The sequence below is a fragment of the Orbicella franksi genome, chromosome 10 (assembly GCF_964199315.1).
Source record: "Orbicella franksi chromosome 10, jaOrbFran1.1, whole genome shotgun sequence".
In the NCBI taxonomy this organism is placed as follows: domain Eukaryota; kingdom Metazoa; phylum Cnidaria; class Anthozoa; order Scleractinia; family Merulinidae; genus Orbicella; species Orbicella franksi.
The window spans coordinates 26,783,283-26,804,747 of record NC_138154.1 but is presented as its reverse complement, the minus strand read 5'-3'; the positions used below and the strand labels follow the sequence as shown (position 1 = coordinate 26,804,747).

Here is a 21,465-nt window from a genome sequence, read left to right as displayed (position 1 = left end):
GCATGGTATGTTGCCAGTATAAAGTATATTTTTGTTGTATTAGGCTAACGAAATGTTTGATTTTAATGTTAGTGAAGTACGTAGGACCAAAACAAGGTATATGGTGAAATTCAGACATACTTATTATAATAGAATAAGACACAAACATCAATGACGAAGCCATTGTCTTTCTTAGACAATATTCATATGCAAAATGCCTCCAGTCTTCATCAGTTGGCAGAGCTAGAATGGACCCAGGGAGGGGGATTCCCAGATGAAAATGTCGGAGGTGCTTGTTGGAAATTTTGAATGAAACTCCCCTAAAAGATACCACTTAAAACGGAAAAGGCTCGATTACTAGCCACTGTTATAATACACCTGACTCGAGAGACCGGTGGAAATTGAGTCTAAAAACAGAAATAAGGACATTAATTATTATAATTAGTAGGCCCTTGCAGCTGGGGTCACTTGACCAAATCTTTCCTAGAAAATGTTTACATTATGGGCTATAACTTAAAGAATGCCAGAAATGGAAGGAGCGCATCGAAAATACCAAAATGGCCAAGTTTGAGGCCCCTGGCTTTAAATATTAAGTTTATGCGACAGTTTGAATTTTCGAAAAAAATTTAGAAGATTTGTATGCAAACTGTTGCTGGAGAGCAAGGTCTTGCTCTCCAGCAACTTCTTCCCTACAAATCTTCTTATTCTTTTAAAATTCAGAGCGTCATAAAATCTCCTTCTTTAATGATGGGGGCCTCAAACTTGGCCATTTTGATATTTTCGACATGCTTTTTCCATTTCTGGCATTCGTTAAGTTATAGCCCATAATTTTATGAAAAACAGTTCACGTGATGGCTTAGCTGCAAAGGGCCTGTTCTTCGAGTGCACCTTAAAAGATACCTTGACAGCTAAAAATAGACGGGTCATCGATGGCGCAGTATGTTGTTACTGTTGTTATTATATGGCTGAGAAAATTACTTCAATTTGTTTTAGCTTTGTTGCGATTCTAAAAAGGGTCATGTTCATTTTGAACTAGACGCTCTAAGAACGTTTGCTCAGGCTTCGTACCACGAGTAAGCGTACCGAACACAATAAGAACTTTACATTGTGTCTAGATACCCGGAGGTCTGAAATTATAATAGAATTTCCACGAAATAACTCATTACTTAGAATTGAAGATCTTTGTTTAGAAATGTCAAGCGATTTCATGTATTATTTTTGTAGTTGAGGAATTATTCGAGCTTGTGCTGACTATAAAATCTCCATGTTTTGACATTTTGTCCACAATGAAAATACTATTTTTTCAGAAATGCCAAGCGACTCTTAGGCCCAGTTCAGACGTCGAACTTTTCATGAGCCGAACTTAATTCAAATTTGGACCGACCCAAATTATCAAAAGTACTCCTGTTGATTCAGACGTCGAACTTAATTCACCGAACTTAATTTAGTTCGAACCAAAACACATCGAAACATCAGCGGTTTTCAGACAAGGTGTATGCATTAGGTTCGGCTCATGAAAAGTTCGACGTCTGAATTAAAGCCGTTCGAAAGCCGAAATTCCCGGCTGAGCTAGGCGGGAAGAACGGCTGAGCCGTTCCAAATTCAAATAGCCGTTTTTAACTGATTCAGACGCCGAACTTTTCATGTACTTAATTCGACGTATTAGGTTCGGCTCATGAAAAGTTCGGCGTCTGAACTGGGCCTAAATAATATTTTGGTTTTGTAGCGGACGAATTCTCCCAGCCACACTACAAGAATCTCGACTCACGGGCGAGGTTGTTCAAAACACTAGCTATCCGGCGGTCAAAAACTCATAGATGATCAATTTCCACAAAGATTATCGTTATTATTTGAAACCTTCCGATTGTATTTGAGTATTTTGATCTTTGGTCGTAAACACCACGCGATCATGTTATTCAATGATTTGAGTTTGCAAGTTGTCCGATGAACTTTGTATGACTCACAGGCACGGTTTTTCAAAACAACTTTATATACCCGGCAGTCAGAAATTCTTTCCGTTTTCCCACCGAATTGTCCATTCGAACCTGCTGAGAATGCTCGATCTCTGTGTAGAAATACCAATAGATTTCCCAACTACAATTCACTACATGACGAGAGTCCGCTACAGATTGCGTGACAGTGTTGATACCAAGACCTACTGAGTTACGGCAGATCTACTATTCTACTGTATTCCAAGAATTAAATGAATTATTCCGTGGAAATTCCATAATAATTTCAGACTGTTAGGTCGCTAGCTTTTTGAAAGCACTTCCCGGCTGCCGGGTAAAAATAAATAAAAGAATCAGAATACTTTTTATCACACAGGGTTACCCTTAGATATTTACTATTCAAGTTGCTTCGTTGAGTATCCTCTTTATCCAATTGCATGCTGTTTGCTCATCTTCCAAGTTCTGCTTACGACGGTTCTTTGATTTTTCAACATCCCGGCGAGTTGTTCGTCTCAGCATCATGATTTGTTTTTTTGCCTGTGTTTTCGTGGTTTGAACTCGTAAATGGCTCCTTTGTTATCTCGTGAGAACGAACATGAACTTTGCTTATCCGGCAGGCTGTTAAGCAATATAATTCGTGGGCCAACCCGTTCCGGAAACGATCGATATCTTCTCCGAGTCTTTCCCAAACTTTCTGCGCAAATCACAACATTCTCACGAAGGGCGAGTGTTGTCGCATTCTCATCCCCAGTTTCTTCGCACTACGCTAGGAACGCCTGCGACCATGACGTCCCTTTTGGCAACCAAATACGACCACGACGAACGGCTTGCATTTTTATACTCAGGCTTTCCTGCGGAAGCTTGAGTAATTATTTCTTTCAGTTGTTTGCTCAGCTGCACTAGCCTTTGTGCTTTAAACACTGCCTTTTTTTAGCTGAGAACAGGCCAATTTATCGTTGATTCTTTTATTTGCACTTTAGTGCAGTTAACGAGCGCGCGTTAGTAATTTTCTCAGTCATATAATGAATGAGAAATCGTAGGAAAGCTAAAGCAATTAAGGATTGACACTACTGGTAATCAGGAGCCATAATCGGGGACGGAGACCGTAAGTCTTGGGATCCGCGCGCACCTATGATATGGGACAATTTTTCTATTTTTAGAACAAATTGCGCCATCCTGACGTCATATATCCGCGCGGATCCGCGCACGTGTCGGGGGCTCTCGCGCGGATGTTGTCACGTTGAGTGATCAAATGGTGAGAGCTGCGAGATTCTCTTGCAGATTTTTCACAGCGATGGCAGGGAATAAGGCTGGGAATAAGAACCAGGACTCTTATATGTAGTTTTATGCTCTGAGCTAATGGAAGAGGTGAGTTTTTTTTTTTTCGCGCAGTGAATGAATAATATCTGCTCGCGCTAGTTGTACGCGTCAGTTTTTCGTTTGTTCTGTGAAGAAAAGTTATGTAAGAAAACTCTTTACTCTGGTATCGAGTTGATTTGTGACTTTCCCAAAAAATGCTTAATCATAACCAAACCCTGTTTTTGATAGTTTCTTATGGTTTCTGTTTGTTTGGCGAGTTTGCAAAAGTTTTTGAAAGGAAAGTCTGACGCGTACATTCAGTAGCTCATTTGCATAGTGCAGCGCGCGCTCTTTCAAGTCCGAGTCGGTGTTTTCAATTGTCAACAAACCTTGACAAAGATTTATTTCGTGGTCTTTTGTGCCGAGATGCTGCAACAGTTTTCACGAACGCCAAAAGGCCGCTAATATCATGTGTGTTTCTTTGACATAGTGAAATTTTACGTGGCGAAAATAAAAGAAATAAGGAGTTTTGATAACTCAACCAAAAAAAATCAAAATCGTTATTCAAGTTGATAAAAGAAAGCGTCGTCGTAATTTTGCTGATTATTTCTGCCGTATTCACATATTTTCAGCTAAGCTTTTAATATATTCTCAAACATTTATCAACCTTAAACATATTTAAAAACTAGAGATATTATATGAGTTCGATGTACGTTTTCACAAAAGTGGGAAGTCCAATTTGTCAAGTTTTACTGACTGTACAAAACATGCATCGGCGGGCGCTCTTATTCATCGACAACAGACAATTATTTTTACACAAACAAAACTGAGCAGCATCTACAGACATAAACTTTATCGTCGCTTATTGGGCCTTGATAAAACATGAAACGTTGCTTACAATTCAGGCGAAACTCAAACTTGCAATGACTTTTTTTTGTTTTACTTTTCGGTCGAGATAGACTCTGGCGAAATCCTCGCAAGCCTGTGGCAAGAGGAGGGAACTTTGAAGTCCTGAAACGCTGCTATATCCAAACATACAACTAGTTTTTTGCTGTGGTTTGGAAGAGCTGTTAATCTTCAACATATGTGAAATTAGAGTGGAGTAATGTACAGCTCATGTAAAAGAAGCATCCGTCGGAACACAACTTGGTCAGCGATATCATATCTAAGCTTAAAGCGGAACGTACCTAAATTCGATACTGTCTTACTTCACTCAAACTGGAGCAGCTTACGACGAAAATACTTAAGCAAAATTCCAACAGACGTAAACGCGTTGAGTTGTGGACCAAAAACATGACAAAATTTCGGGAATTTCGGACGCCATTTCCCCCGCGCGAAATCCTCGCAGCATGTACGCGCGTGTGCCTCAGGCGATGGCGCAATTTGTTCTAAAAATAGAATTATTGTCCCATATCATGGGGACAACCCCAATACTAGAAATGGCGCGCGCTTACGGTCTCCGTCCCCGATTATGGCTCCTGTGGTAATATATGAAAATTCTATCAAATACCACTCTCTTAAAGTCTGCGTTCTTATCGAAGAGGAGAAAGACTGTGCATATATATAGTCACCATTTAATCAAACCTTTTAGCCTTTTCAGGTAAATGAGAGCGCGCGCTGCTGAGAGCCGTCGATATAACAATACCTGTGGTAGTCTCAGATGCCATGTTAAATCTCAAAATGAAGTCTCCGGCCAACGCAATATCCAATAAGTACGTAAATACCAGAAGAACCTGGGTACCAGTGTTCTTTCCATACCCGAGAGACTGTAAACTTATTGAGAACGAGGCAACAAACGTGTACAGGAAACAAATGACGAGGAGAACAGAAAGAACTAGTCGCTCCCAGATCACCCCGAACCAGGAATCGGGCATAATGACGTATTCAGTTAATTTCCCTAGAATGCTATGAAATATGAAAGAGAGTAAGTAATAATGGTTAATTAGTGAAACTGTTTAGTAGTGCAATATTGTGTTCACGTTTAATTTAAGTTCACAAACGCCGGCAGAGAAAATTTCTATTTATGTAATATGTCGAATTATTCTCGCATTATGATCGGTTCTTACCTACGATCTATTGGAAGACAGACGCATAAAGGACGTCATTGACATTTTTGTTTCTTTATTATATAAAACATTTTCTAGTTGCCGTACGTCTGTTCAGTAATAGATCATAGAAGACGTCAAAATGTGGTAAGAACATCGGTAACACACTCAGCTATCACCTCTTATCTTTTTACATCTAATCAGTGTGATCAATAACCGGACAGAGGCATGGCAACATGGAGTTTATCTGTTAAATTGACTGCAGCCCGCTCTCTACAACTTCAGGACTTACAACCGTTTTGTGCTCACCGGCTTGCATCAATTTTTGAAGACATGTTCGGCATAACATATTGCTCTCTAAATCACAGGAATGGGTAAAATAGCTCCATGTGCGTAATGAAAAAGATTTTTTACAGAATTGATTAGTATTAGTTACAGCAGTTAAACGTGAAGAAAGAAAAGACCAATAAATAGTCGAGCCGAGATCGTACGACTTATCTGATACCGGTTTCTGATAATGAAGCTATGTACCTTTTCTTCTTTGTAGATGCTTGTTCGTTGAATCCCTTTTGACAGATAAGAAACCAGTTAGTCAGTAAACAGATCAGGGCAAATAAATAACAAACTGAAAACACGAACAAATTTTCTAAATTATGTCATTATATAGATAATCTTTTGACTGTTAATTCCGACAAAAAACGTTCTGAGGGTTGTTTAGTTAATTTGTGGCGTCATCAGGTCAACAAAAGAGGAGGAAAAAGCTGGGAAAAGCGAGAAAAAGTCAAACAAAACCTGCCTCAGATGAGTGCGAACGGATGAACATTTTAAAAAGCTATGAAATCAAGCTTTTTACGATAACTGCAGAAATTCTCGCGCGCTCATTGGCTAATTTTTAATGTCAAAAAGCGGACAGACACACGGATTTATAATTTATGCGATGCGTTAACGAGGGAGAGCGGACAATTTGGCAATTTGTTATCTTAAAAAACAAATTGACGTCAGTTTTTCATGCGTCCGTCCTGTTATTGATCATGCATTTCGTCATAACATTGTCAAAGTAGTCTGCGGATCCACTTGGCAATCGCCTAGTGGATCCACAGCTAATTTTGACAATGTTTTGACGAAATAAATGATCAATAACGACAATTTTTGAAGAAAAACACTTTACGGCTCGACGTTCAGCTCCAACCTTGCAGAAAGATGACTAAATTGAGAAGGCCAACAGGTACGCAAAAGGAAGTAAAGGAAAAGGAAACGGGGAATGCAAAAAACGTACAGTTTAGTCCCACTGTTTCAAACGCTAAAGGGGAAAGAAAAAATTCAAGATAATGAAATTCTAGATACACTAAACACCCGCATATAAGAAAAAGTGGATTAAGAAAATCAGGCTGAAAGTTGGCCAATAAAGCACACATATATATATATATATATATGTTTAGTATAATTTCAGAGCTGAACAAATAGTTTCCAGCAATCTGACTGGTTCAGCGATCCCTTATATGACGTTATATAAATCGCGCAAGGCGGTTTATATAACATTTTCGCGGCCTGGCTACTAAGCTCGCCACCTTTGCCATCTCGGCAAGTAAACATGGCGGACGGTTGGTGAATGAATTTTTCATCCATTCGGAAGACATCACTCTAAGTCCAGGATATTTGAAAGGATGGACAATTTTTATTTTTCGTAGTGTTTTGCTTGTTTGTTTTACTGCCGAACTCGATGAGTAAACTGATTCACAATCGATATAAGCTTACATGAGTCTATCTTTTTGTCGAGGGTCGAGGGTCGAGGGTCGAGGGTAATTTTTTTTTTCTGGGTTTGTTTTCTTACTCTTTGCTGTAGGCTCGATTTCCGCCGCTCAGTCGAGTCCGATCTACATATTCCTACCCGATTTGGTTAAATGTCTGCTAACATGATCGCACTTCATATCACAAACGTCTTTGCTACAGCGAGAAAGATAATTTATGTAGTCTTCTCGATTCAGATATCTTTTTGGGTCCCATGCCGAGGGTTTAATAATATATCACAGACCTGATTATTTATCCATAACCTTCTATAACATTCAAAGTCCGGTTTTCATGTGACTTCATCACGCTGGATGCTTTGGCCGGTTTACTAATGCCATCAACTTTTGAATGGCTGTCCGCGTAGAAACAAATCCAAACATTCAGTTTTGCAGTTGTAATTTCTTCAACAAAAAGATAACACACAGGGATAACAGAATGTGGTTCGCGTTAATATTTGTATTGATAGTGACAATGTTGTGTCAAAGTGCCTCACTCGCTTCGAATTTCAAATTTTTAGCGTCAAATTTTTTACTGTGGAAAACAAATAAAAACGCCTTCCCTGGCTTCGTTTGTGTACCTTGTTCCGTATGTCTCAGGTTCGAAGGTCAGCAAAAAAGTTCAGTCTTTAGAACATACAACATTTTCATTTCCGAGGAGATAAACGTGTACACTTTTCAACGTGGCCGACAACTCGCAACTTCGTGGTCGAACAACAGGTCTTACCGTGCATGCGTGCAAAACTCCTACTAGGAGGGGGACCCCAGGGAACTGCTAATTTACAACAAGGCTTTCTGCGGAACATACCTTCTTTTCTATCTCGCTGTTGTGGTTTAGGTCGTGTTACTACCAATGCGATTTCGTGGAGTGTTGGCCTCATTGTTTTCCAGTGTTATTGACAGGCCGCAATGAGAAATATTCGTTTGCCATCTATCAAACAGGAACTGTAGATGAAATCTGGAGGCAATGGGAGCTATGGGAGCAAATTTACGGCTTGTTTCCTCCTTCGGTAAATTCGCTGTCAAAAAAGTATCTGTGAGATTTGCGATCTAAATTACCACTCTCCTTCGGTAAACTTGCAGGGCTTTGCGATGGGTCGCGATGAAACTGTGACCATTGTTAAATTTTATTTTAATAGACCTTATCACGGTTTTCGACGCCATCATGGTGGGTAGGCAAAGCGACAGTGTTTGTATAGGAATCCGGTGGCAAATAACTTTTTCCAAAATTGAACTCTACACAATTTGTGAATCGTAACGTTAAAATACCAGGTAGAGGGTTGTATTCACCACGTTTAAAGGATGTAGCTTGGTTAGAAGACGCTGAGTTTATTTTTCTAATTTTCGATACATTTGTCTGTAAATTTGGCTGGGTGGACGCGGTTGGCGGGGAAAAAAAAAACCTACAGACAAACGTCGCATTTCTGCCGTGTCGAATTCAATTCAACGAATTCAATTCGACAGAAATTGGACGTTTGAATCGGCTGCCGCATTTCTGCCGCTCGTTCGACTGGTCTTGTCGCATTATCCGACAGAATTGCGACACCGATTCAAACGTCGAATTTCTGCCGTGTCGAATCTTATTCATACATTATGTTAATATATTGAGCATGTGTAAATTTGGTCCCGTCAAAGAGAAAGAAGAAACTTGGCTATTCTCGACCCAATGCAACCTGAAAATATTGCAAAACAAACTGCTGCATTGTCAGCCTTCTCCTTGTCATTCCATTGGCGGACAATTTTTCGCAAAATTAAAGTCCTTCGTCTTAGTGTCTCCGTCCGCCATATTGAATACTTTGCGTTTAAAACATTTTCCGCTGACCGACATAGCTGACAGTATTAATTCTGAATTAAATTCGACACAAGTGCGACGTATGAATCGACAGTCGCATTTCTGCCGCACTTAATTGAATTGAATTCGACACGGCAGAAATGCGGCGTATGAACCGGGCTTTAGAAAAATTAACAGAGCGTCCTCTAACTAGCTACATGCATCCTTCAAACTTGGTGAATACAATCCTCCATCTAGTATTTTATACCTAGTCAGAACGAATGATAGGAAATCAGTAGAGGAATTTAAAACATATTGAACGTATTCATGGAGAAACTTTTCAAGCAAAATTTCCCTACGTGTTTATTCAAAGAACTATTTTTACTCGGGAGAAAGCAGTTCAAATCCAGTTCTATTTTCGCGGCGGTCTTTTCTAATGCTGCTATTTCCCTTTTTCCCCCTGAAACTCCTGTTTTTCATCTGGATGCCTACTCAACTCTCCACAGAAAAACACTGACTCGCATTTTGCCATTCGCCACTTGCGAACTGTGTGATTTCTTATATGACAATTACATAGCGTTGACCGGTATTTCCAAGCGCGGAAGGTTGCGTCTCTTATCCTGGAAGAGGTTTCTTCAAGTTCTTATCTTTTAGCGCTCGCTTCCTCAAGTTTAAACTTTAATTCTTGCCTCTTTTCCTCAATGAACCTTTCACATGGGCTAAGTAATTGACGCCTGCCTGTCGGAAGAGAAACGTCGTTCGTTTTCGGCGCTCGATACTCGTCCCCGTCCGCATCATCGTTTCAGCCCGACGTGGAAACCTTTTTTCGTGCAGGAGATTTAAAATTTGATTCAGGGCTTTGTAACTGCTGTGTTGACGTTGTTTGACGCTTCAAGCTACTTTTTACTTCCATAGGCGTTGTTAGCCGAGCAATCGTGTTCAAGACTAGTCTTTTGTGGTCTTCAGGGAGAAAATGAAGATCATCTTCTGCTAGATACCGTGCAGACAATGTTGAGGTGAACTCTTTCTTCCTTAATTCCCCTGGATATTGTAAAAGATCACAGTAGATATCCAACAGAAATTCCTCTCTTGATTTCCTATCTTTCATTCTGATTTTCTGTAGAAGGCAAAATCCCCGTACGCGTTGCTGACTTTGCTTCGGGTAAACTTTGAAGTTTGATTGTCAAAACTTTGAATTTTGATTGACCGGAAGTTGCAAGCGACGGTAAGACTTTTTTTAAACGTTTCCTCCACCGGGCTCTTCGTTTGTAATAGCTAGTAGTTATGGTATATATTTCAGAAAATGTATTTAAAAGTTCGACTGATCGTGTGACAGGAAGTCACGCCAACATTTTACCAAATTAGGTTTGGTGTTATGACAAAGCAAATACACGTCAATGTACTGAATGGTCATGTAAAATGGGGTCGACAAGCCTTCGATTCACGACTCCTACGATTTGTGACATTTGAAAAAAAAAACAAACCTCAGAAAAGAAATTACCCTCGACCCTCGACCCTCGACAAAAAGATAGACTCAGCTTACATGTAAGCTTCTTATTAAAACTATTTTAAATGCGGCTGCATACGCGTATGCAAACGAACAATTGGGTCTGTTTTAGTCCGTATTCTCCGTTGTTCAGCTCTGAAATTATACTAAAACAATTATTTGCCTCAGGCTCAATGAATATTGTCGAATAATTGTTAAATATAGGAACCATTTCAGCCTGATAAATAAAACATGTTCATATATAAGAAAAAAGAGGATGCCAGAAAAAGAAAGCACTCATATTAAAGTAATATGGTATTATATTACTAATAGTACTTATTTATTTTTATTTGGAATTTATTTTTTAGTGTAAGTAATAAAACATTGCATGTTAATTAATCTCTATATGGTAATGTATGATCTACAGCATTTCTGAAACAAATTTTTTGAACATTTTAATTAAGAACACTTTCAGGCTGATCTCTCACTAAACACCCACTAAATAAGACCGTGATCAGCCTGAACCCCGAAATCAAAGGCTCTTTTTCGTGGGTGTTTACTGTAGCTGATAGCATAAGACTGAAAAGTATATTCAAGGCAAAATAATTTGTGTCCGAGACAGAGGGAAGTTCGAGATAATTGAGCTCGAGATAGCGGGTTCTGCTGCATCTGCCCTACCTTTTTCTACTTGCATTCCTTTTTTCTACTTGCTCTTGCTTTCTGCGCTCGCTCAAACGGACATACGTATTTTCAAAAATATTTGTCTGTTATTTTGTACATTAAAATGGTTTTTTAGAGTCTTGTAGTAATCTTTCCAAATAACTAACGAGAAGAAGCATAAGTATCTGATTCATTAAACTGAATTTTTGTGCAAAAACCAGCATTCAAAAAGTAAGTGCAGCACCTTGTTTAACATCGTAAAGAAAATTTTACCTCATTGCACCATAGCTTTCTTTCAGTAAAAAGCAAACAAACAAACAAACAAACAAACATACAAAACAAAACAAAACAAAACAAAAGCAAAAAAACAAAAAACAAAAAACAAAAAAAAAAAAAAAAAAAAAACGCGAAGAGACTAAAAAGAGGTGCAAACTATGCCGAAACTTAAGTTGAAGCATATGCTTTTCTTCACCGATAATCCACATTTCGAGATTATTGTTAGAACCTCATAGCTCCTTTTTCGCAGTTGGTCCTTACCGCACTTTCCCTTAGGCACTGTTCGGCTTCTTTGCTTTCCATTTTCAAGAACGTTTCTTTGTCGCCCCCTCCAGGAGTATCAAATTGCATGTGGTTGAGATCGCATCGAAGTTCAACGGCCAAATACAACTGCTCTGCCACTGGAGAAAAGAAGTAATAGAAAAAGTTTTCTTATTCTGAGCTTTTGGGAAAAGAAAGGGGCTAAGGCAATTGCAAGCAGATCAGTAACCTGCGAGAATAGTCTTTGGCCTCGTCACGCAATCGCCCTTCTCCGCGAAGAATTTCGTTAATAAGGAATGCGCGGCCTACGAACGTCCACGAAGGAGAGGTAAGGGTAAAATATTCCATGCTATCAATATTCGCCTTACAGGAATTGATATTTTAACGAAATTCATATTTATAAAGCTTCAGAGACACTTAAAAGATTTTGTAAAGAAACGTAATGAATAGAGCGTTTTCATTTACGAGGCTAGCAACCATATAAATTATTTGGAACAAAGTAAAATAAAGTGTTTACATAAGAAAAGAGTTCAACTCCAACATGGTTGATTTAGGACGACAACATGGTCTTCGCTTCAGTGTTTTTTGACATCAGTATGGCTGACGTCACATCACGTGAAGACACTCTATGTAAAATTTATTTTCTTAAATCACCGGCGTCTTTCTTGCGAACTTGCATCTGAAGCGTGCTAAGAAAGAAGCCTGGTTATATCTCGTGGCGATTGGATACTCCTTTATATGGGCTATATGGGTGTGTGCGGATATGGTTTTTTTTAGCCGTTTTGGTCAAAACTCGGGTGTTGATTTTGGTAATTTTAGTTTCAAATAGGGTATGGTTTTTGCACTCAAGACTTGAATTTGGTATGTTTTATAAAAGCGGCTTTTTCATCATTATCTATGAGACCATCAGTAAAAGCTCTTCACAATACCTTTAACATCGGTCTGAACTAGGAAACTAACCATAAGGCAGGTCTGAAACAGGGTATTGATTGAAGGGTCAGGGGCCCGTTTCTCGAAAGCCCCGGAAACTCTTTGGGCCGGAAAGCCATAACAAAATTTCGAACCTTACGATTACAGAGCTGTTTTATCCACATAATCTTAATATGAACAGAGATTCCTTTTATACAAGAAGTTTCAGGTGTATACACTTCTCCGATTTTAGATGCAGGTGAACTTAAAATGGCTTTAAGGGGCCCAAAAAGCTTCCGGGGCTTTCGAGAAACGGGTACCAGGTTTTAAATAAGGTATCGAATTTATGGTCAGGTCATAAATAACGTAGGGGAATTTAAAATCGCCGATTTTGGTCTTAAATAGCGGTAAGGGTTTTAGGAAGCGAGCCGCGCACCCGCATCAAACTTTTCTGAGAGTATCCCCGTCGGGGGTTATCCAAACTACTAGATGACGGCAATGGAATAAAATGGCACTAAAACCCACCTTCAGGGTAATGTTTGAGAACTCTGTTGAGATCTACTCTGTCAAGAACAAAGATGACACACGGAGTGGCAGCACGAACGGACGCTGATCTTGGAAGATTGTACACCATACTCACCTGAAAATAATGACACAGAAATACAGCACACATCTCACAAAATAATCATGACTGGGTTATAGTTGACAACTAGGTAACATCTAGGTCGTACTCTAATCTTACAAGAAATCGTACCAAAGATCTATTTCCCTTTTCCAACATGCAAGCTCCTGGGCGCGTCGCAAGGCCCTTAAACTCTACCTCAGAAAGCACATTTGCGAAATTTTCACATTACTTCTAATCTCGGCTGTAGATGTTTGGCAATGACCTCATTACACGTGTTTTATGACATTCACTTACTTCACCGAACAGTTTTCCCTCATTCAGAGTCACTAACACTGTGCTTTCATTAGCACAAAGGATCTGTACGTTGAAAATAAAATAATTAAGATAAATATAATTTTAATACACGCCCGCGCCGATAACCAGCAAATATTCAAGGGTCCTATTTAATCTTTAATCTTTAATACAAATTCCAAATTACATTACACTGAACAAGTCAACCCAATGAATTCGAGAACAGCTTAAAACAGAATACAAGATACCTTAATATATTATATTATATTCGTTTCGAGTGGAGTTTTGATTGATCCACAGGATTGTCTGCGTGCTTTCTGACAGGCCAGAGCGATTTCGGTGACCAAGTTTATTTCAGTGACTGAGTTCTCATTGGCTAGTGCTCTCACCTCCGGATCGAGTGGTCCAGGTTCGAACCTTAGCCGGGGACAGTGTTGAGTTCTTGGGCAAGATACCTTACTCTCACAGTGCCTCTCTCCACCCAAGGTACCGACTAAATTAATGCTGTGGGGTAACCCTGCGATGGACTAGAATCCCATCCAGGACCGGGGGAGTAAAAATACTCCTACTGCAACCTGAGATTTGCAACGGCCTGATGAGCCACTTGACTCGTGCATGCAGACTCAATAATAACCCCGTTTACCAGTTGTCTCGTTGTGCTGTTACGTTTGTTGCAACTGGCCTTATAACAACTTTGCTTTTGATTTCACGACCCTCAAATGAAACCGTTTTGTATTTCCAAGAGTTATTAGAAATTTGCTCGAAAACAGCAAAGTAAAGACAAGAAACACCGGTGCGTACTGCGGATTGAGCCTTCCGGAATCAGTACTTCATAACTTTTGATCATTCATCATCTTTCTTTATTTTGGACTTATTCCCAGGTTCGAAAGAGAACTATAAAACAAAGATGTAGCATCAAGACAAACAAACCTCTGCTCGGCCGCGGTGAATGTAGAACATGTGATGTCCAATGTCTCCCTTGCTCGCTATGATCTGATTTGGCATATAGAACACGGGGCGTATAACCAAAGAGAGCATGCGCTTAAAACCAGGGTTGAGACCTCTGAACAGAGGAGCCTGCAATGTTCAAAAAATGGTGAAACATGGTTAGCCTGTACTCTGTATCGTGAGTTCAAATTCAGAACTAGTTAATTGCGTGTAAAGTTTATCGGATACCTTCTCCAAAACCTTTTTGTTGATCATAAGAGATAGTTCAGCTTGGAAGGTCAGCGGTAAAGCATTGAACATGCCTACTCCACTTACGCCACGATTATGTGTCCACTGAAAAAAATAGAAAAGCAATTCAAAGCCTGTTAAAGATTAGACTTGATTTGGAACCCGTAAAAGAAAGCAAAGTGGCCTTCACATGTAAAAACCTGGAACTAGAGTTCCCAAACTCATCGATAATTCATCAAGTTTAAAAAAAGGAAGTCATGACCGTGACGGTGGTTAGATACCCGGTCTTAATTAGCTTAGATTTCGACTATTTTACCTTTCCGTCTACTCCTTAGGTTTTGTTTTGATTGAGAAGATTTATCAAACATCCGAGACAGTGTTTCATCGGCTATCCAAACACCTCGAATTTCGTCAAAAATACTCCGCTGCGCGTCGAATTTTCAACTCTCTTATCTGTGTTTGGATAGCCTGATGAAACACTGTCTCTCATGTTTGATATTATTACTTCAAACATCTCGCATATACTAGAAACTGTTGGTAAAGGAATGAAAAATACATACAGATGTAACCTGTGAATGAAGATTCCTAATAAATACTATGTAAGGTACAATAATTGTCAGTTACTTGGATTTAATTTTATCATGCAGTCGAACCTCCCGTAAGCCACCACCCAAACTGTCAAACCTAGGTGGTCGCTTACGAGAGCTTAGACCATATTGGGTCGGAATTTTGCGTCATTAGCATATGGTAATTTTAAGACATTTGAGATAGAGTACCGTGTATGTGCATTTTTTCTTTAAATTTTTAAATGTTCTATTCATGTGAAAAGTCAATTTTGAGAAAAAATCGGGTACTACCCAGGAATGCAATAATATTACACCCTATTATCCAGTTTTCGCTCTTTTAATTATCTGTCAAGTGGTCGCTTACGGAGGGTTAAAAACAAAAGAAAATTTCTAACTTTTAGCTTTAAGGGTGGTCGCGATCGTTAACAAGAGGTTCCAAATGTAGTAATTTGACTTGGAAACTTTTGGTATTTTGAAAAATTGGCCGCTGAGGAGAGGTGGTCGCTTACGAGAGGTAGGTTCCACTGTATTTGTAATTGCTTTGTATTTTTGATTCGTGAAGTAATATATCAAACACGAAAGACCGTGTTTGACCACATTTCCAAACTTTGACGAACTTCGGGCTTTTTTGAAATGTGGTCAAACAGGGTCTTAAATGTCTAATGTATCTTCCCAATCGAAACTAAAACTAAGGAGAAAACGGAGAAATAAAATCGTAAAAATGTATGCTAATTAAGATCAGGGGTATACATACCATTTACATGGGAAAACCGGAAATTCCAGTTGGAAAATCAAATGGTTCGCGCCATTCCGTTTGGGAAGCTTCAGAAAATATGGGCTGTGGTTTGAGGTGATGCTATTTTTCTGCTGTTTCAAGTCTCTCTAGCTGATGTGGTTATAGTTTATAGCGATTCCCTCTCCCGCAACGTGGCATTCAACTGTTTAATGTTTATGCCTAAAATTTCTAACCGGATGGTTTTTGTAAATGGCAAGCACCCCAGATATCCAAACACCGTCACGGTCATGATTTCCTTTTAAATTGTTAATGAATTTGAGAAAAATAGTTCAAGTTAACTTTTCTAGCTTTCGCAAGACTTAACTATATCTCGTAAGTCGAGAATAAAGGGAATAAAAGTAGTTTTGCCTTGCAGTTTCTTAGTAATTGAAATACAGTGCCTGATAATAAAAGTAAGAATTTATTTACCAGATATTCGTAGTAAGCCAGGACTCTGTAACGTATGTCGGGGGATATCTTCATATCACGCTGCAGTGAAAAAGGCAAGTATCGATAGAAATAGATGTGCTGTAAGTTAACTCTGATATGGCAGTGAACAAGATGGCGTTTATAAATTAGGTGTCCTTTCTGCTAAAATAATAACACAACCACTCGCTATTGACATAGACGTCTCAGTCTGATTGACTGCGGAGACATCGTCTAACGGCAATATAGTGGCATGCAGAAATCACTGACAAAACTATCTAATTCCCATCGTGTTTCACATTTGTTCTGGCCGTACCCGGCAGTAAGCAAATTGAAAGTTAACCTTGCCGAATTACTAAATTTCTCGCTGTTAGTTTTCAGTTCGCATGACGCCAACTTTTATCCCGCTGATAAGAAACTCGGGTTTGCAAGTTTAATTATTGATCAATTGCCCAAGAAAGGAGGAAAATCGGAGAACCCGAAGAAAAACCTTCGAAGCTAGGGGAGAACCAGCAGCAAACTCAACCCACATATGGCACCGGGCCGGATTCGAACCCGGGCCACATTTGTCTGAGGCGAGCGCTCGCACCATTTCCCATCTCATCTTAAATGTCAGCTGAGAAATGAGGTGCTTTTTTAACTGATGGCCGAGATCTCAGATCTTCAATATTTATACTGAAAGCTGAGAAAAGTTTAACTGATAACTGAGACGTCGACATATATGTAATTAGAGACTGAGATTCCAACGCCCTTATTCAAACCCTCCAATAATTATGTAACATACCATGTGGTCTTTGATGACGTCAAGGTGATGGATGTATCTGGCTCGTTGTGAATCCAAGTTGGTCAACATGGATGCCATTCCACCCAATATGAACCCAAAAAACAAACCTATGCCCACCAACATGGCAAATATGGAAAACCATTTTTCTTGTAATGTAACAGCGTGCAGATCTCCATAGCTGTAATCGTATATGGAATTTGAATGAGATTAAAATAGGAGATTTTAATCTTGATGATATGCGACAGATGACAACCTTCCCTTAGCGGACGCGTTCTGCCTGGGAGCACAAGTTTCAGGTTATTAATACTTTCAGTCTTAACGACGAGTCCATCTGCCCCTCAATGTCTATCTGTTGTTCTGTCTATTTGATCCACTACGCGCCTGTTTGACTGTCTGACTGTCTGACTTTCTGACTGTCTGACTTTATGACTGTTTGACTGTCTGACTGTCTGTCTGTCTGTCTGCCTGCCTGCCTGTCTGGTTGTTATCGCGTCGATCAATCAGTTGCCAATGGTCAGCTAGCATGATTATTTAAGAGTTTCGGAAGCAGATTGATGAGCCAAAACTTGACTCGACCCAGTGAAAATTTAGAGGGCGCTTGGGTGGGTGGTCTGCTTTACACTCCTGACGCTGGAGCTGTATGAATAATTTGTCTGTTAAAACTTACCCAGTGGAGGTAGCGGTTGCTGTTGCCCAGTACAGTGACAGAACGTATTTTCTTCGAATGCTAGTAAGTTCGATTCCTAAAATAAAATTCGAGCTCGTAAGAACAAACAATAAAGAAACATTACGGCTTGGAAAGTTACTACTCGATCGGCGATAAAACTTACAGGCCAAGGTCTTGTCCCTTCTTTTTTTACAAACGTCAGAAGTGAGTAAGCTGTCAATAAGAACTGCGCGCTCGAATTTAATTAAGAGCGCTCTTTTTTATGAAAATTTTCGTTTTGAATTTCTGGAAATTCCCAGTGATTATGGAATTTCCGAAAAAGAGGACAACCTTATGAAGTTTCTTACCGGGAATTTCCTTTCCATTTATTACCCCCCCCCCCCCCCCCCCTTGAATTTCCTTAATTTTCAGTTAATTGAATGTTCGGAAACGGCGACAATTTTCGGATTTTCTGGAGACCTTCTCATGAAATTTCCAAACTATCTGTTCCCGTCACGGAATTTTCGGTTGAATGGAAGGCGACCTAGCTAGGTCTTTCCAGTCTGTGGCCGTGGGAATTTTTTAAGAAAGATTTGAGACGTACAGTAGTTTAGATAAATCATCAATCGAGCTTGCCAGGGACCGTTTTGGGAAAATGTTGTCCCTGGCCCGTGGCTACGCTTGGTATAGTACGGCCCTCTGGTTTGGGTGATTTGAAATATGTAATCTATTTGTTCCTTGGTTATACTGTGGAAGCTCTCTCGACAGACATTATTATGTAAAGCGAAAAGCTCATCCTTGTTCCGTATCGACTACAGTGTTCCCATTATAACAAAGATATTTTAACAGGGAGCCCACGTACGCGTCACTTATTTGGTTTTCTGAGGGGCCCTGCATACCTAAAAGCTAAAGGTTAAAAGTTTGAAAACTATAGCTATTCTACATTTACAAAGTTAAAGTTCATGATGCATAAATTATGAAATAAAATTAAGAAATTACGGCCTAAGGGAGGCCTGTAGCTGTCTAAACACCGTTTGTTGTTGGCTCACGAAATCCCACATTCCCTGCCACAAGTGGTCACAACCTTAACAGGAAATCCATTTGGCTTTTCTTTGGTTAGACCAACCAAAATTCGCGTATTCGTTTTCTCAAACCGCTTAGTCATGATTTGTTTAATGTTTGCTCATTGTTTGTGCTTAATAATCATCAGAACAAATTAGCCTTACATGGCATGATCTACCTGTTTTAAGTTTCACCGCCCAGCTTTCGGCGTCACATGACATTTCAGCAGTTCCTATATTGGGACACGCCAGAGAATACCACACGCATGACATCAAATGAATCGTGATGGTACCGATTGTAGCATATTTCAATGCCCGGATGAGTGACGTATTAGTTCCCAGTTCAATCTCTCGTGCTCCTGAAATAAAACCAAAGTCCAAAGATTAACAATAAATAGTAACAGCAGCTTTTCATACTCGAATTAAAAACCCGCAAAGGAAAATTAATAACTTTACTAGCTCTTATCAACTCATATTTTTCTCTGATACTTAATCATTAAGTGTAGCTTGATTCGTTCAATTTTACTGTACTATTATTATTATTATTATTATTATTATTAATATTATTATCATTATTGTTGTTGCTTGGGGGGAGGGTCAACCCACGAAATTTCTTTCCGAAAGAAGGCTCGTTACATATTACTGGCACTACATACTAAATCCCACCAGAACCTTATACCTCATAAAAAATAAACAGCTCATACATATACATTTCAAAGTGGTTAAACTGAAAAGCTGTGATTACTTTTTTTCACAACCTTCCCTGTAACACCTTACGAAAACTGCATGCTTAAAGGATCGCCTCTTGTAAAAATTAAAATAGCCAAACGTTCATAGTTTGCAATCTAAATTGCTTCGCTGCGGTATAAAAATTTCGCTCGTGAGGTTTCTGTCGCTCGAATTCTGCCATAAATTTAATCTTTAATCTTTAATCTCTAGTCATTATTTATACACGCTGAAAATTCATGAGGTACAATCAATAAAGTGAAATCTAGCGCGCGCAGCTTAAAAAAAAAATGTCGACTAAAAGACAAAATATATGCAACCTACCGAAAAATGACAGCAGCCGGAGTACTCTCAGAATACGGTTGAGCCTCAACAGAGTCAATGTCTGATGCCATCTGAGATGTGTGCCAACTCCAAAAGCCAGCAGATCCAGTGGTAAAAGGGTCAGTAAGTCCGGTATGAACATGCCACGGAGATAACGGCGCCGAATGAGCGATCGGTCGGTGATGAGTGTTCCTTTGCTGAAATATCCAACCAAAAATCTCAGCGACACATCCACGAGATATAGCGCATCAAAAATGTAAGCCAAAGCCCAAAGCGTTGAACTTTGTGAATCAAAGCTTGCTTGGTAAGGGACAATCAGACAGGTTGAAAAAATGAAAATGGAGCTAACGGTTTCCCAGTATCGAAAAAGACTCGAACGAGGATTTATGACAAAAGGAAACTTTTGAATATTTATCTCCTCGTTAGCGAAGGAAACTCCTCTGAAAGTAACTTGAATTTGTTTGTCCCACGTGGCGGACATTCTCGTGCGGGGAAAAACAAAACTCTCAGCGCTACATGTTGAACAAGGCGCCGAGCGCGAAATGTCGATGAAAATAAAACACAATGGTTTCTTTCTGTGCGTGTGTTCGTTAAAAGTGACGCGACAAAAGGTTTGCGCGTCATTTGCACGTGCAAGCACGTCACCCCCTTGTTGTGCGCGCGTGCGGTTTTTATTGGCATGAATACAAACTTTAATAAACTCGAACAAACTGCAAAGGTCCAATAAATTCCGGATCCACAGAAGGCGAGTTTCAAATAAACGTCGGGAGCGTTTAATCGAGAAACAATGATAGGGTACCTCAAAGACATTATACCTCCTTCTTCCATTTTCAAAGCTTCTTATTTTATCTGTTCATTAAGTAGACACCAGATTTAAGAGTTCTTTTCTCCATATTCAATAATACTCAAAGTTTAGCTTACGCGATAATTAAGACGTGGAGATCTCAGTCTATTCACATCATCTATGTTTAGGCACACCATGAGTATAAATTCTTGCTTTCAAAGGGATGGAATATTCATCTTTTTCTTAAAAAGTGCTACTATGATCAAAAAATTTACTTCCCTTTTTCCTTCAAATTTTAAAAGCGTGTTTGTTTGACACCTGACTGCCAAAAATCTTGAGCTTCGAGTCTTATCCAAAGGCTCTTTTCTTTGAGCGCAAGTTTAGGATTTCACGGTCCGCCATTTCACATATAAGACTGACCGATTGGACCACAGAGGGTGGGATCGAGGATAAGATGACGTCAAAGACTTACTAGCTTAAAATTGCAGCGTGTAAACGTAGCTTATTGTACATGCAAAACACGAGTTTAAAAGTCTGAAAGTTCGAAATTCCCGTGCTGCGTACCAATTTAGGTGCGTACACACACATTGCATTTTTTAAATTAGTGAGTCTTTAACGTCATCTTTTCCTCGATACAGCTCTCTCAAGATTTTAAAGTTAGTAATGGCGGACCATTAATTAGGAAAATTTCAGTCAAAATAAGCAGGTGTCTTTTTGAAATGAAGGCTTAAAACTTCGGTCACTTAGTGGTTCAGTTATATAGCGTTGAAATACAAAGAAAAAGTAGAATTGACTTCTGGTCACGGTAGCACTTTAAGGCGGAGCATAAGAAACAATGCGGAAAAAGGCTGATATAGCATGA

The 21,465-nt window shown here is 39.4% G+C and overlaps 1 protein-coding gene across 1 annotated transcript; it reads right to left on the bottom strand.

Annotated features, from left to right (window-relative positions):
- Nucleotides 1-11,471: 11,471 nt before the first annotated feature.
- On the bottom strand, nt 11,472-20,300 carry LOC145501785 (cyclic nucleotide-gated channel rod photoreceptor subunit alpha-like). The gene is made up of 9 exons (XM_081481179.1): nt 19,820-20,300; nt 18,949-19,128; nt 17,730-17,805; nt 17,063-17,240; nt 14,512-14,616; nt 14,266-14,412; nt 13,339-13,401; nt 12,945-13,059; nt 11,472-11,650 (listed from the first exon to the last, which is right to left on the bottom strand). The coding sequence occupies exons 1-9, from the start codon at nt 20,298-20,300 to the stop codon at nt 11,472-11,474; spliced, it is 1,524 nt and encodes a 507-aa protein (XP_081337305.1).
- Nucleotides 20,301-21,465: the final 1,165 nt, after the last annotated feature.